At 38.1% G+C, this 14,586-nt stretch overlaps 1 protein-coding gene across 1 annotated transcript in view; it reads right to left on the bottom strand.

The window, feature by feature from the left end:
- Positions 1 to 12,778: 12,778 nt before the first annotated feature.
- Positions 12,779 to 14,586, bottom strand: part of LOC144633534 (uncharacterized) — a 15,118-nt gene continuing 13,310 nt past the window's right edge. Inside the window, exon 6 of the mRNA XM_078492383.1 lies at positions 12,779 to 12,810. Coding sequence (XP_078348509.1) covers positions 12,779 to 12,810 — 32 coding nt within the window. The remainder of the gene's footprint in view (positions 12,811 to 14,586) is intronic.

Raw genomic sequence — 14,586 nt, 5'->3', positions numbered from 1 at the left:
ATTTGTCGGGTCAGGTAGCAGATCTTGTTAGGTTTTTGCCCTCAAACCCCTCCCCTGCCCCCTCTTTTCTTGAGCAATGATAACAGTTTATTTACATTTGCTTTTACATGTAAATTGTGTACTAAATTCCTCAATAGAGGCAGAATTGCAAGGAAACAATAATTTTTACTGTTAACAGGGGAGCAGGGATAGCGCAGTGGTGAGAGCGCTCGCTTCCCACCAATGTGGCCCGGGTTTCGATTCCCGGACCCGGCGTCATATGTGGGTTGAGTTTGTTGTTGGTTCTCGTCCTTGCTCCGAGGGTTTTTCTCCGGGTTCTCCGGTTTTCCTCCCTCCACAAAAACCAACACTTCTAAATTCCAATTCGATCGGGAATCCGAGGACCACAGGTTTGTCAGTCGAAAGACTGTTATGTGCATCCCTCGTAAAACAAAGTTGATTTATAACTTATTCTTATAAAGGAAATGTAATTCTCTTCTTCTGTTCTAAGTAGCATAATGTATTTAGTTTATTTTAAGTAGCTTGTTGTCAACAAATAAAGTCATGTTTTATATCTAAAAAGTCACAATACATTACATTTATTTAAAACTAGCTATGGTACATGGACATCCAAGCCATGCCACAGGCTATTGTGCAATATGCATATGTATGAGTGTTAAAAAAAAAGCAACGATAAAAAATAGCCTTAATATACTATTACGCCCCCTCTTTCGCCTCCCCTTTTAACTCGCAAAAACATTACACCTGTTCGCACCAAATAAACACATATGGTGCATGTAATTTTTCTCCTGAAAACACTGCTTTTTATTCAGATAAAATAACTGAATGTCAATGCTCTCAAAATGATTTTATATGTTGGTGTCAGAATGTGGGAAATGCATTCGAAAAGGCCAAAAAAACAAGAAGGCAATGCCTTAGGTATGAAATGTTCTCCTAAGCTATCCCATGGGGTTGACTGGATTTTTCAAATACAGACACTACCCAGTGTTTGTTTGTCCATGTTGTCATGTGCATGCATAAATGAACAGGTACATATTTTGAGATAAAATGAGATGCACAAGTCATTTTAGAATATGTATTAAAGACTAAATTAAAATCCCTCAGTTCCCAAGGGGTTGAATAAAGTTTCATTTTTAAATTACAAAGGTCATGCTGTTCTTTCTTGTTGGTATTCTCTTAGAGGAAAACAATGGCTCCAAAACAAACAGAAAACTCTACAACTGTTTTTACACTGAGTATGTGCCATACTTTACACAAAAAAGCACAAATTATCATCTAATGAATTTTAATTGTTTTGATATCTGTACATTGGGCAACTCCTGCCACTTTTAGTATTTAACCATGGAAATCTAACCCTTGACATCAGCTTGAATTACTTCATAAGCTTCAGTAATGTAGAGTGAATAACTTGTCTGTTGTGTATTTGCTATCCTATGTTTACATTGTAATGGCTCTTGAAAAAATGAAGACGAAAGTAGTTCTCAGGCAGTATCAGCTGAATGAAACTGGAATTAGAGTCCAAATATATTGTACTTTGGGTGACATTTCATCGATAAAAACATTTCTAAGTAAACTATTTACATTGTGAAACGCAAATCAATCTACCTCTTCGGAAACACCAAATTTGAGAAGAGACCTGTTTCCCGATTTAACTCTTACCAAACTACAAACAGTTCAGTAAGCTAAGGAAAAGTAACCAGGCAAAATCCTCGACATTTGAGAAGCGAATGCCTACTAGTCAGTTGAAAAATGCTAGCATATGGTGCTAATTAATCATTTACTTTGAAAATTCTAAACTCCGAAGTAAGAACGTTGACAAGACAAATTTTCCAGAAATGAATAAGCCTATTATTTTATAACTTAACTTTTAATACTCACATTCTCCAAAACGTCGCTCGTTTTTTTTTTTCTGAACTCTCTTTGTTTTTCTCTCTCGCGATGCTCCTCGCTACTTCGTTGCCTCTTTTGCTGCTCTCTTTCATGCTCTCTTTGTCGTTGTTGTTCGCTACTATTCACGTCGCGGATCGCTTTTCTCCCCGAAGTTCAATTCGCTCTACTCTCGTTTGTCAACATCGACACAACAAGAGATTAGAAAAAATAAGTTTTTCTCGTGTTTGAAGCTTCAGACCGGCTGAATAAACGTATTGAATCTAGAGACTGAAGTCGTTTTGAAAGCTTCTTTGCAAAATTAAAAATTGAAAATCTTTGCCTACTACATTTTCCCACCAACAAACGCGGGCTCCCCAGAAGACAAAACTCGTACCCAGTCCTAATCAGGGCGGACGGACGGACGGACGGACGGACGGACGGAAGGTCACGTGACTACCAAACTTTTTCGGCTTGACGAGTTTCAGTTTATCTGCTTTGTCCGCATGAACCAATGGGGCTCCGCCTTCGGCGCCTTCGGCGCCGTGCGAGCTCCGCTATAACCTTAGTTTGTGAGTACAAATCAAACTTCGGCTAAAAAGATCGATTTTTTGAAGACGTGCAGAAACAACTTGAGAAGTTCAGCCACAATTTTTCATGTTGCAGTGCTCTAATACCGTATTTATTCGATTAAGCGCCCTGGGCGCTTATTAAATTTTTGGACCTTGAGAGTGTGCGCTTATTCGAGGCTGAGCGCTTATTAAATTTTCACCATTTTTAGCAAGTAGTAAGTTTATTTTGTAACAAAACAATAAATAATAACAATTCATTGAACAAGCATGTGATCACCATCTCCATATCTAACACGCCAAAAGATCAGTCTGTAGGCCGCGGTTTGTCAATACTTGAACTTTGAGGCCAATTAAAAGTTTGTATCTAAGAGTGACTATGTTTCTACTTTAAAGATGAGGGGGAAAACTACTTAGTTTCATATTTTGTAGTTCGCTCTATATTTTCGTGTTTTCTCTCTTTTTCACCGATCATCTTAACCAAACTACAGCAAACTAAATTATCATGGAGTGAAAAATCATCAAACTGAACTGCCACTGACTATTTAAACTTGACGACATTCCTAACGTATCCTAAGACTGAAAGCCAGTCCCTGTGATATTATTGGCGGCATGTAGCAACAAATTAAAGGAATTTTTTTAAAAGAATAAATATATTATAAACTAGTTATTTCTCGAGAGGACCACAGCCAAAACAGTTGTTTTGTATAAACAAAGACATTCGAGAAAAAAATGTGAGAAGCTATTTATACAATTCTCCTTATTTGTATCCCGCGCAGGTGTTAAAGTTACACCAGTTTGACATCATCATACTTTGAATTTCAAAAGGATATACCTACAAAACAACTTATAAAAATGCAATTTTCAATGTCTCGAAATTGTTGATTAACATCAGCAATGATTTGCCATAAAAATAAAAAGGAAGCAAATCATTTAAATGTAGCTCCTTTAGACACACGAGACAGCTGTTGTTAACTGTTTTCTTCTGTAAACATATAATGACGTGGAAATAAATCGGTTCGTGTTGTTTTCTAATATACTACAAACAAACTACAGGTAAAGTTCATACGCTATGAAGAAAGGATATAACAAGGTCTGTTGACTTCTTGAGGAGTAGTTTTCTGTGTACTTGATTTTTCAGCTTCTACAAGAGAAAATAATCCACGTGTGAGAGGCAGCATATTTTTGACCAAGGATTCCATCTTAACACATGTACGTACTTACAACATTTCAACCAAAGTCGTTTCGGGTGCTGTTAAAAAGAGATTTGCTGGGTTTAAATCTCAGTGCATTTCAAGATATCATCACTACGATCGAGAATAAGACGGGAGAACCATGAAACACAAGGCAAAAGGTACTTAATTTATGGTATTATGTTAAATATCGTCATGACTACTCAAATGTGGAATGGCGAGGTTGGTTGTATACCTGTTTTGATATACTTTTCTGCTGTTTGCGAGTGTACACCTAAACGGTTGTAAAACGTCGAAAATTATTGCACTATATGATTTAAAGATGATTTCCAGTCCGTACTGCGCAATCTCCGCCTGCAATGTTTGTGAGTCTCACAAACAGAAGAATGTTTACTAGCAAAAATAAAAATTCCGGGACAAAACTTACCTTTTTCTTCATTATTAACGCCAGATATCCTTGCAAAACAATAATAACGAGTAAAAGAAGCTCGGCGGTATTTCAAACGGACGTTTAAGCTCATCGTGAATTTTTTAACGAAACGATCCGTAATGGCGAACTAAAAAACTTCATGTGCGCTATTTTACGAGGGTCTTAATAGTTACCGGGAAAGCGAATTGTCGAATTTACCTAACAATTCCTAGATGTACTTTGTAACATTCCTTCTCACTAGTTGGCTCCATTCTACGATGATCGCTATGAAATGCTGCGTTATCGAGGCGTAACTTTGTAACATAGCTTAGTGAGGAAATAGCCAGGGTACAACTTCTCTGCTCTAAGCAATAAGTGATATTACTGTTTAGTATTGTCGGAACTCATAAGGGTTTCTGGTATTGTTAAGTATAGTACCAAATCTTTAGTAACGCAGTAGGAAAAGGTTCTTCCGCTAGCAGAACATGGAAACATCCCTGCAGTAAGAATTTCTCTGAAATGTAACTTTGTTTGTCCGCGCATATTCTGTCCAGGAAAATGTACAATGTTGAGAAAAAGTTTCTAAAATCTTTTCGAAAAGAAACAATTACTTCCGAAACTTTTGTCTCCTGCCAGGCTAAAAGGTGAGAACTTGTTGACGCACTGTTTTTCACCTTGTAGCAGGATCTCCCATTCAGATTCAGCGCAACTACTCAGAAAGCTGTAATGTCAGCATGACGGGCAAGGATACATCCTGTTGCTTAGCAACTTTGTTACAGAGTACTGCGGGCTCAGTCAATTCTTAAACGGAATTCAGACTATGAACGTTATACCGCTAAGAAGCGGTATAGCCGCGAGAAGAATTAGAAAGAAAGGAATGGGAACCATCATAATTCGTGTTACGTCTGTTACATGGTCTGCGAGCAAGGTCTCTAGGGGTGACACAGCATCGTCCCTGGGACCATCCCCGCTTTCAAAGATGGCGGGCGAGCGCCATGTTGAAAGCAAAGATGGCCCTAGGAACGAGGTTGGGGTGGCCACTCCTAAGAGAGAGCTTGTTCGCAGGCTACCTCCTACATTCCGTTCTTCCCCATTCTTCTCGCAGAATTGCCGCTATTATGTTTTCTGCTATTTGCCTAAGAAAACTGCCAGCTTTGACTCTCGGGATGACTCTATTACCAGTACAAATCCGTTTAAGTAAATCCCTATTCTCTCTTGTATTTCTGTATACGGTCGACTTTCGCCTTGCAGACACCCCGCTATTACGGACAAAATCTAGATCCCCGGCGATAGTTATAGAGGTTTGACTGAAAATGACTCCCGCTATTGCGGACTCTCGCTATTATGGAATTACGGACACTTGGTACCAACATAACAGTTTTTATTGTTTTGACTCTCGATAAAGCGGATAGCATGAACTTCTCATATAACATAATTACGCAAAACTGAAGTCTCTACTGTCGTTTGTTATTTGTAAAAACACACTTCAAAAGGCTTTTGGATTATTTATTTTTGCATCAATTCCTTCCGTAACTGCAAAAAAGACTTTGGTTTTACACTATGCCCTCACCCTCCATTCCCAACGACAGCTTGGCAGTTTCACCACTGTTAATAAGTTTGTCATAGTCTATATTATTTAACGTATGTTAACGGCACTTTATTCACTCACACCCGCTTTTACGGACTCTTGCTATTACGGACACAAAACGACGCCCCGAGCGTGTCCGCTATAACGAGTGTGGTAAGGGAGGTAAAAGTGTAACTTTGGACTTGCACTTGCGTTTTGAAACTGCGAAAACACAAAAACGAGGAGCGTCGCGGTTTAAGAGAGAATTGTTTTGGAAGAATTTTGTAGTTACAGGTGAAATAGAAAATTTTTCTGAGTACACATCTGACTCAAATAACGATAGCTTCATGCAAAATTAAAGCATCACAAAGGTTTTATTAAAATTTTTAATTGATAAACAATAAAACCATTTTTTTTTATTTTCAGTATGGGAAATTTAAGAATCATTGAGTGACTGGTCTCATGGGAGATATTGTACATTCTTTCCTATAGCATTCATGGTACATACACTGTCCAGTTGCATGACGCGTAAATGGCTCAAAGTGGGCTTTCTGGTGACCATTTACATTTGATCACGTGATGCCATCACAAGAGTGAGTGGCCAGTTACATGAAACATTTCAGGCCGGACTGAAATTTCATTCTGAGGGGTGGGCTGGAATTTTGTTGTGATTACAGTCAATTCTCGTTATAGAGGAAAACGTTCGGGGCGTCGTTTAGTGTCCATAATAGTAAGAGCCCGTAATAGCGGAGTGTGAGGAAAACAAGTTCCGTTAACAAACATGTTATATAGACTATGACGAGCTTATGATGGAACTGCTTAGTAGTCGCGATCGTTGGGAACGGAGGACGCAGGCTTGATAAAGAGTCTGAAGTGAAAAGGCAAAGTCTTTTGTAGCAACTATCCAAGTCGATAGAAACCGAGAGCGAGCCGTCTACTTGTTTTGGCATACCCACTGACCGATATATTAAACTCGGAATACCGCCAGAATTGATATATTTATTATCCCTATTTAGTTCCCTATTTAGTTTCCTTTTAAGTTCCCTTATAAGTTCCCTTATGAGTTCCCCGTTGAGTTCCTTATTGAGTTCCCTTTGAAGTTCCCTTTGAGTTCCTTAGTGAGTTCCCTAATGAGTCCCATTTTGAGTTCCTTAGTGAGTTCCCTGTTGAGTTCCCTTTTGAGTTCCCTAATTAATGAGGTACCTTTGAGTTCGAGCTGAGTTCCCTGTTGAGTTCTTTAGTGAGTTTCCTTTTAAGTATCATATTGAGTTCCTTAGTGAGATCCCTTGGGCTTGGTAAAGAGTCTGATGGGAAAGGCCAAGCTGGAGTGAAAAGGCAAAGTCGTTTGTACTGTTACTGAAGGAATTGATGCAAAGCAAAAATAAACATTCCACTTCTCTTTTGAAATGTTTTTTGACAAATGGCGAGCAACAGACTGCAATCTGGGAAACGGAACATGTACCCAATCATCCAGCTTCAGGAATTTCTATAAACGGAGTTGTGATCCTGCTGAATGTATGTCAGAGAGAATGTCGTAGTTGTTGTAACTTTAGTTCAAAACACAAGTATGGGAGAGGAGAGAGTTCACTGAGTTCACTGTTTTCCAGTTTCGTTTTATGATCATGAGAGTCTCGAGGCTTTTGAAGAACTAGGAACATGGTAATTCACTTCAAGAAAACAAGAGATATCTCGAATCTCAACGGGAACTTCGCACGAAAAAATTCAGTGAGTAACTGTAATTATTAAGGGGAATTAACAAGGGATGAAAATAAAATATTTCTAAGGCATCAAGGATCGAATCACGTATAATTAGCCACAATTGCTTGCTACAAAGACGTAATCAGGTTCTCTGGAACGGTTACAATCTTTTAATATTCATCTTCCGCCAGCTGAACTAACAACAATTTAAGAGGCAGTCGCCATAATTCCGGTCTGCCGATTTTCGGATCAGTGACACAATTGCCTTCAAACTTTGCCCACGAGTCTATCTTAATTCAAAAGCAAATGAAATCACCTTAGTTTTTGCAAATATCGCAAAATAAATTTTTTATGAATTTTTTTTCGATTGGACCGCGACTGGCCTATTTTTAGCAATGGCGACAAGTGAAAAATAGGAAAATTGTCGAGTTTACCGCTTCAAAATTATAAGATATTAGGAATTCTTTTTCTTTTCCTGGATTAAATTGGACCTTTATTTATACAAAGCACACAATTTCGGTTCGTTTAAAAGAAACTTACAATACGAAATATTTTTTTGTTTGCAGCCTACTTCGCCATAAACGCCAACAGCTCAAAAATGCACATTTTCAACGGGCCATTGCGCAAAAGTCCAACTACTTCCGCGTAATATTTGTATCCATACCAACTAAAAAGAAGTCAAAGAGCATAGAAATGTAAAAATATGTTGTGGTTTAAGCGAATTTTTAGCGCACCCAGGCAGCAACTTTGCTGTTGTTGCGAGCATGTTTATTTACATTGACACAGGAAAGTCGCTTACGCGAAACGAATTTAGCATGAATAACACAATATTTCGCAAACGTCCTAGCTTAACAAAACTTTGAAATAACAGCTGACACAACAAAACATCATTTAAGACCCGAAAACCTCACCAGCTAGTCAAAAATATATATACTGTCAAGTACTGTCGCCTACCTGCAAGACAACCGCACAAGGTCAAGTCCGCCATGTAATTAGATTTCGCATTCCTTTCTAGTTTTCGTCGAGCATAGTATTCGCAGAAAGTTTCGAATTGAAACCATTGCCCATAAAACACTTTGCACAAACCATATGATTCCGATAATCTGAACAAATGAAGGAAAGTAGCGGGCAGCACAACCGAAGAAATTAACCGAACACAATACACCGGCTTGAACGCGAACGTTGATTGAAAGTTGTGTCACGCAATCTAATCTAACCACGTTATGTGCCAACTGAAGAAATCAATAATTGACTGTACAAAATTTTATATATTGTTTCACGCTGTCCGGAGGCTGATGTTGTGCTGTCTTCGTGTGCACCATTTTGGTGAGTTTATATTGAAGCCAAGCGTGCATTATTTACGTAGAGTTTCTACGTAGGTTGTTTTGATTTTCTGATTTCGACCACTTCCGGTATAAGTGTGTGTTGGGGGGGAGGGGAGGGGGGGTGTTAGGTCGCTCGCGCATGAAGGGAAACTTCACTGTAGATTGCAGTTGTTTAAGCTCCATTTACATCAGAAATGGTTAAAAATGTTTATTTGATATGTGTTGTGTTTACGGTGTGGCACACATTGTTCCTTAACAAGAAAATACTGAAACTGAGTGTTCTGTATAATGTCTCTTTTTTACGCGAAGGCGAGCGAGTACAGAGGCCAATAAAACAAAATCTCTGTTACGTTTATATGAATGTAATGTGAACTAGGTTTACCAACCTGATCCAATCGGGACAACCACTCCATGGAGTTTCATAATCTCCTTTGCCATCCGAACATTCAACATTTGAATGATTTTGATGGCTTTCTTACAACCGCGGTGGGTTGGATACTGGCATGGCCTGCGCTGTTTCCAGTATTCCCCAAGTGAATGACGATGCTTAGGACATATAAACATTTTACTTGCCTTTGATGGAGGCAATTCAAAAACACCGGCTCTGGCCAAAATAAGTTCGTGTTCCGTCAAATTTCCCGCGACAAATACAATACAATACAATGGCACGAAGTTAAGTGGTTAACTACCAGGCCCGTAGGCTGGGGGGTGGAGGGGGGTTCGGACGACCCCCCCCCCCATTGAAAAGGTCCGGTCTGCGGAATGATACCGCATATTGTCCGCTTAAAAGAATTTACACTGACGTTATTTGTATTCAGGAGTGAATTTATTTTCAACAAAAATAACATAATAAACTAGTAATCCTTTCACCTGTATTCCCCTCTTTTTCAGTTTTCAGACTAGAACCAAAGGCAGATCGTGACACAACTGCATCTCATATTGATTCCACTGATTTGAATATATATTGCAGCCCGTTTAACAAATTTCAACAAGTTCTGAGAATTCGGAAGGGTAGGCTTAAGCAAAACGCTTTAAATATAATTTAATTCTAGTATGCAAAAGTCTCATTTTTAAAGCCATCGACATCTGCATGCTGTAGCAACTGAATGCGAGCATCGATGGGGAAAGTCGCTTGTCTAACCTTGCTCTTCTATGCATCCACTATGATACTCCTGCGCACCATGACGCAAACGAAAGTAGGCTGTTGAGCTCACTTACACCCCGTAGACAATAAACTCTGATACGTAACGGTGGTAATGGCTTGGCCAGCATATAGGCTAGTACTCTAGGGCATACAAATTTTTCAGCATCGTATTTTTTCAGTTTAGGCTGGAGCTTTTTTCAAGTTAAAATGAAAGGCAATATTTACTGGCAACGGATCACATATCTCTACCCTTTCGCGATGAGATCAAGGCTCATCGCGCAATTGAAAACTAGCTCCGGACCAATGCAAACACATACAATGTTATGTGGCGTTAAAGAAAAGCTCGTTTATATAGGAATGAGTGCAATATAGGAATAAGTGCAATCCTCTGTTGTGAAATCTTAGACTTTATGTGCTTCCAAAATAAAAGAAAAATCGCCATAAAGTAAAAAAAAAATCCCCATGGAAGCGTACCCCCTGTTGGATCCTCGAAAACGGCGGCCCTTACGGGCCAGTTAACCAGGTCTATAGTCCAGTCCCTGAACTCTCCCTTCCGCGCGCCCTTTAGTCTACAGCTCTTCAAAGCTGGCTTTGTAACGCCCCTGATAGCATTTTGTGTTTTCCTGATCATCCGCTTATCTTTATCATTTACATAATTTTTTACAACTTAACAGAAACTATATATCATTTTACTAAAGGGAGTTTTTTGTATTTGAAAAGTGAACGAAAAATTTTACAGATGGTAACATCAAGAAAGGAAGATATACCGGAAGTGGTCGAAATCAGAAAATCAAAACAACCTACAATAGGTAAATAATGCACGCTTGGCTTCAATTAAACTCACCAAAATGGTGCACACGAAGACAGTACAACATCAGGCTCCGGACAGCGTGAAACAATATTTAAAATTTTGTACAGTCAATTATTGACTCTTGGAGAATTATGCCTTCAGTTGGCACATAACGTGGTTAGATTAGATTGCGTGACACAACTTTCAAATCAACGTTCGCGTTCAAGCCGATGTATTGTCGAATGTATTTTGTTCGGTTAATTTTTTCGGTTGTGCTGCCCGCTACTTTCCTTCATTTGTTCATATTATCGGAATCATGTGGTTTGTGCAAAGTGTTTTATGGGCAATGGTTTCAATTCGAAACTTTCTGCGAATACTATGCTCGACGAAAACTAGAAAGGAATGCGAAATCTAATTACATGGCGGACTTGACCTTGTGCGGTTGTCTTGCAGGTAGGCGACAGAAAAAATATTTTTGACTAGCTGGTGAGGTTTTCGGGTCTTAAATGATGTTTTGTTGTGTCAGCTGTTATTTCAAAGTTTCGTTAAGCTAGGACGTTTGCGAAATATTGTGTTATTCATGCTAAATTCGTTTCGCGTGAGCGACTTTCTTGTGTCAATGTAAATAAACATGCTCGCAACAACAGCAAAGTTGCTGCCTGGGTGCGCTAAAAATTCGCTTAAACCACAACATATTTTTACATTTCTATGCTCTTTGACTTCTTTTTAGTTGGTATGGATACAAATATTACGCGGAAGTAGTTGGACTTTTGCGCAATGGCTCGTTGAAAATGTGCATTTTTGAGCTGTTGGCGTTAATGGCGAAGTAGGCTGCAAACAAAAAATTATTTCGTATTGTAAGTTTCTTTTAGACGAACCGAAATTGTGTGCTTTGTACAAATAAAGGTCCAATTTAATCCAGGAAAGGTATAACAATTCCTAACATTTTATAATTTTCAAGCGATGAACTCGACAATTTTCCTATTTTTCACTTGTCGCCATTGCTAAAAATAGGCCAGTCGCGGTCCAATCGAAAAAAAATCATAAAAAAATTATTTTGCCATATTTGCAAAAACTAAGGTGATTTCATTTGCTTTTGAATTAACATAGACTCGTGGGCAAAGTTTGAAGGCAATTGTGTTACTGATCCGAAAATCGGCAGACCGGAATTATGGCGACTGCCTCTTAACAATCAAATTTATGTTCAAATACCCTCCACAAAAACCAACACTTGTAAATTCCAATTTGATCGAAAACAGTAGATGAAGAGCCACTCTGTGGAAATGTCACTGCAATTCGCATTTTTATTCCATTGACAACAATTATAACAATCACATTCATGTTCAACTCCATCCTCGGAGACCCAGGGGCAGTTAGTGGGGCGAGGGAAACGCGAAGCATTCATGATTGAGAAAAAAGTCTAATAATTAAAGTTTTTACAAATTGTCTTTCAGAAGGCAAAAAATGATGGAATTCGTCCAAAACATGTTATAAATTATTTTATGATATACGATTAACTTAATAACTCAAAGGAGCTACGTCACGGAAGATTTCTGTTCTAACGTATTCTGAAATTAGCTGTAAATCACTTAACCCATGAAAAACATTATCTTCGAATATCTACAGGAAGATATAACCTAAGTTTGTGAGTACAAATCAAACTTCGGCTAAAAAGATCGATTTTTTGAAGACGTGCGGAAACAACTTGAGAAGTTCAGCCACAATTTTTCATGTTGCAGTGCTCTAATACCGTATTTATTCGATTAAGCGCCCTGGGCGCTTATTAAATTTTTGGACCTTGAGAGTGTGCGCTTATTCGAGGCTGGGCGCGTATTAAATTTTCACCATTTTTAGCAAGTAGTAAGTTTATTTTGTAACAAAACAATAAATAATAACAAAACGTGAAGATGTACCGAAGCAGAATTTTAACTGTTCATTGAAAGTTTCTGTAAAATACTAAGAAAAGTGAATTAACTCCTCTTCTGCACTTCAACTTTTTTGTGGGGTGGGGGTGTGCGCGTATTCGAGGCTGGGCGCTTATTAACTTTTCCTACCTTCAGGGTGGGTGCTTATTCGAGGTGGGTGCTTATTCGAGGTTAGGCGCTTAATCGAATAAATACGGTATATCAATTTTTAATAAGAATGGACCACTATTTTTAGGTTTCCTACGACAAAAAAATCTGTTAAAATCCGTGACAGAGCCCTTTTAATCTAGCATCATGTGTTCTCCACATACCCAGAGGGAGATCCTACAAACATATCCACATGAAAAACATTAATCAATTACCTACCCTTATTTACAAAATGCAAATTAAAGAAACCTATAAACGATACAAACTATGAACAGTATTTAGCTTGGGAACCGCGTTATCTGTGACTGTATTAAACGAACAGTCGGAATAAAGTTCATCACGGACAAGGTTCAGTCCACTACACATTGAAGCTTTCAATTTCGGTCCCAAGTCTCTCTTTGAAATCTGCTGTGTTCATGTTCCATGGTCAGTAAATCTGTCAGTTTATGGGTAAGAACAATTCACTGAACAAGCATGTGATCACCATCTCCATATCTAACACGCCAAAAGATCAGTGTGTAGGCCGCGGTTTGTCAATACTTGAACTTTGAGGCCAATTAAAAGTTTGTATCTAAGAGTGACTATGTTTCTACTTTAAAGATGAGGGGGAAAACTACTTAGTTTCATATTTTGTAGTTCGCTCTATATTTTCGTGTTTTCTCTCTTTTTCACCGATCATCTTAACCAAACTACAGCAAACTAAATTATCATGGAGTGAAAAATCATCAAACTGAACTGCCACTGACTATTTAAACTTGACGACATTCCTAACGTATTCTTAGACTGAAAGCCAGTCCCTGTGATATTATTGGCGGCATATAGCAACAAATTAAACGAATTTTTTTTTAAAGAATAAATATATTATAAACTAGTTATTTCTCGAGAGGACCACAGCCAAAACAGTTGTTTTGTATAAACAAAGACATTCGAGAAAAAAATGTGAGAAGCTATTTATACAATTCTCCTTATTTGTATCCCGCGCAGGTGTTAAAGTTACACCAGTTTGACATCATCATACTTTGAATTTCAAAAGGATATACCTACAAAACAACTTATAAAAATGCAATTTTCAATGTCTCGAAATTGTTGATTAACATCAGCAATGATTTGCCATAAAAATAAAAAGGAAGCAAATCATTAAAATGTAGTTCCTTTAGACACACGAGACAGCTGTTGTTAACTGTTTTCTTCTGTAAACATATAATGACGTGGAAATAAATCGGTTCGTGTTGTTTTCTTATATACTACAAACAAACTACAGGTAAAGTTCATACGCTATGAAGAAAGGATATTACAAGGTCTGTTGACTTCTTGAGGAGTAGTTTTCTGTGTACTTGATTTTTCAGCTTCTACAAGAGAAAATAATCCACGTGTGAGAGGCAGCATATTTTTGACCAAGGATTCCATCTTAACACACGTACGTACTTACAACATTTCAACCAAAGTCGTTTCGGGTGCTGTTAAAAAGAGATTTGCTGGGTATAAATCTCAGTGCATTTTAAGATATCATCACTACGATCGAGAATAAGACGGGAGAACCATGAAACACAAGGCAAAAGGTACTTAATTTATGGTATTATGTTAAATATCGTACTACTCAAATGTGGAATGGCGAGGTTGGTTGTATACCTGTTTTGACATACTTTTCTGCCGTTTGCGAGTGTACACCTAAACGGTTGTAAAACGTCGAAAATTATTGCACTATATGATTTAAAGCCTATATGTATCTAAAAAATATATTCAAAGAAAATGGATTTTTCCTACGCGAACACTGTTATACCAAAGTAATCTGTTAATCAGTTATATGAGGTATTCACATTAGCAACTAATATTTATTTTGCGTATCCAGCACGTAATCACCTGAAAGCTGACGAAAAGTATGTCAAAAGGCTGATGAACAAATGAACTAAAGGCTTTTTGACTTACAAAAAGTGCTACTCACGACTCTTTTAC

This window comes from Oculina patagonica, chromosome 12 (genome assembly GCF_052425735.1).
Source record: "Oculina patagonica isolate OP01 chromosome 12, crgOcupat, whole genome shotgun sequence".
NCBI classification, from domain to species: domain Eukaryota; kingdom Metazoa; phylum Cnidaria; class Anthozoa; order Scleractinia; family Oculinidae; genus Oculina; species Oculina patagonica.
The sequence above is the reverse complement of the archived record's forward strand: the minus strand, read 5'-3'. Positions and strand labels throughout refer to the sequence as shown.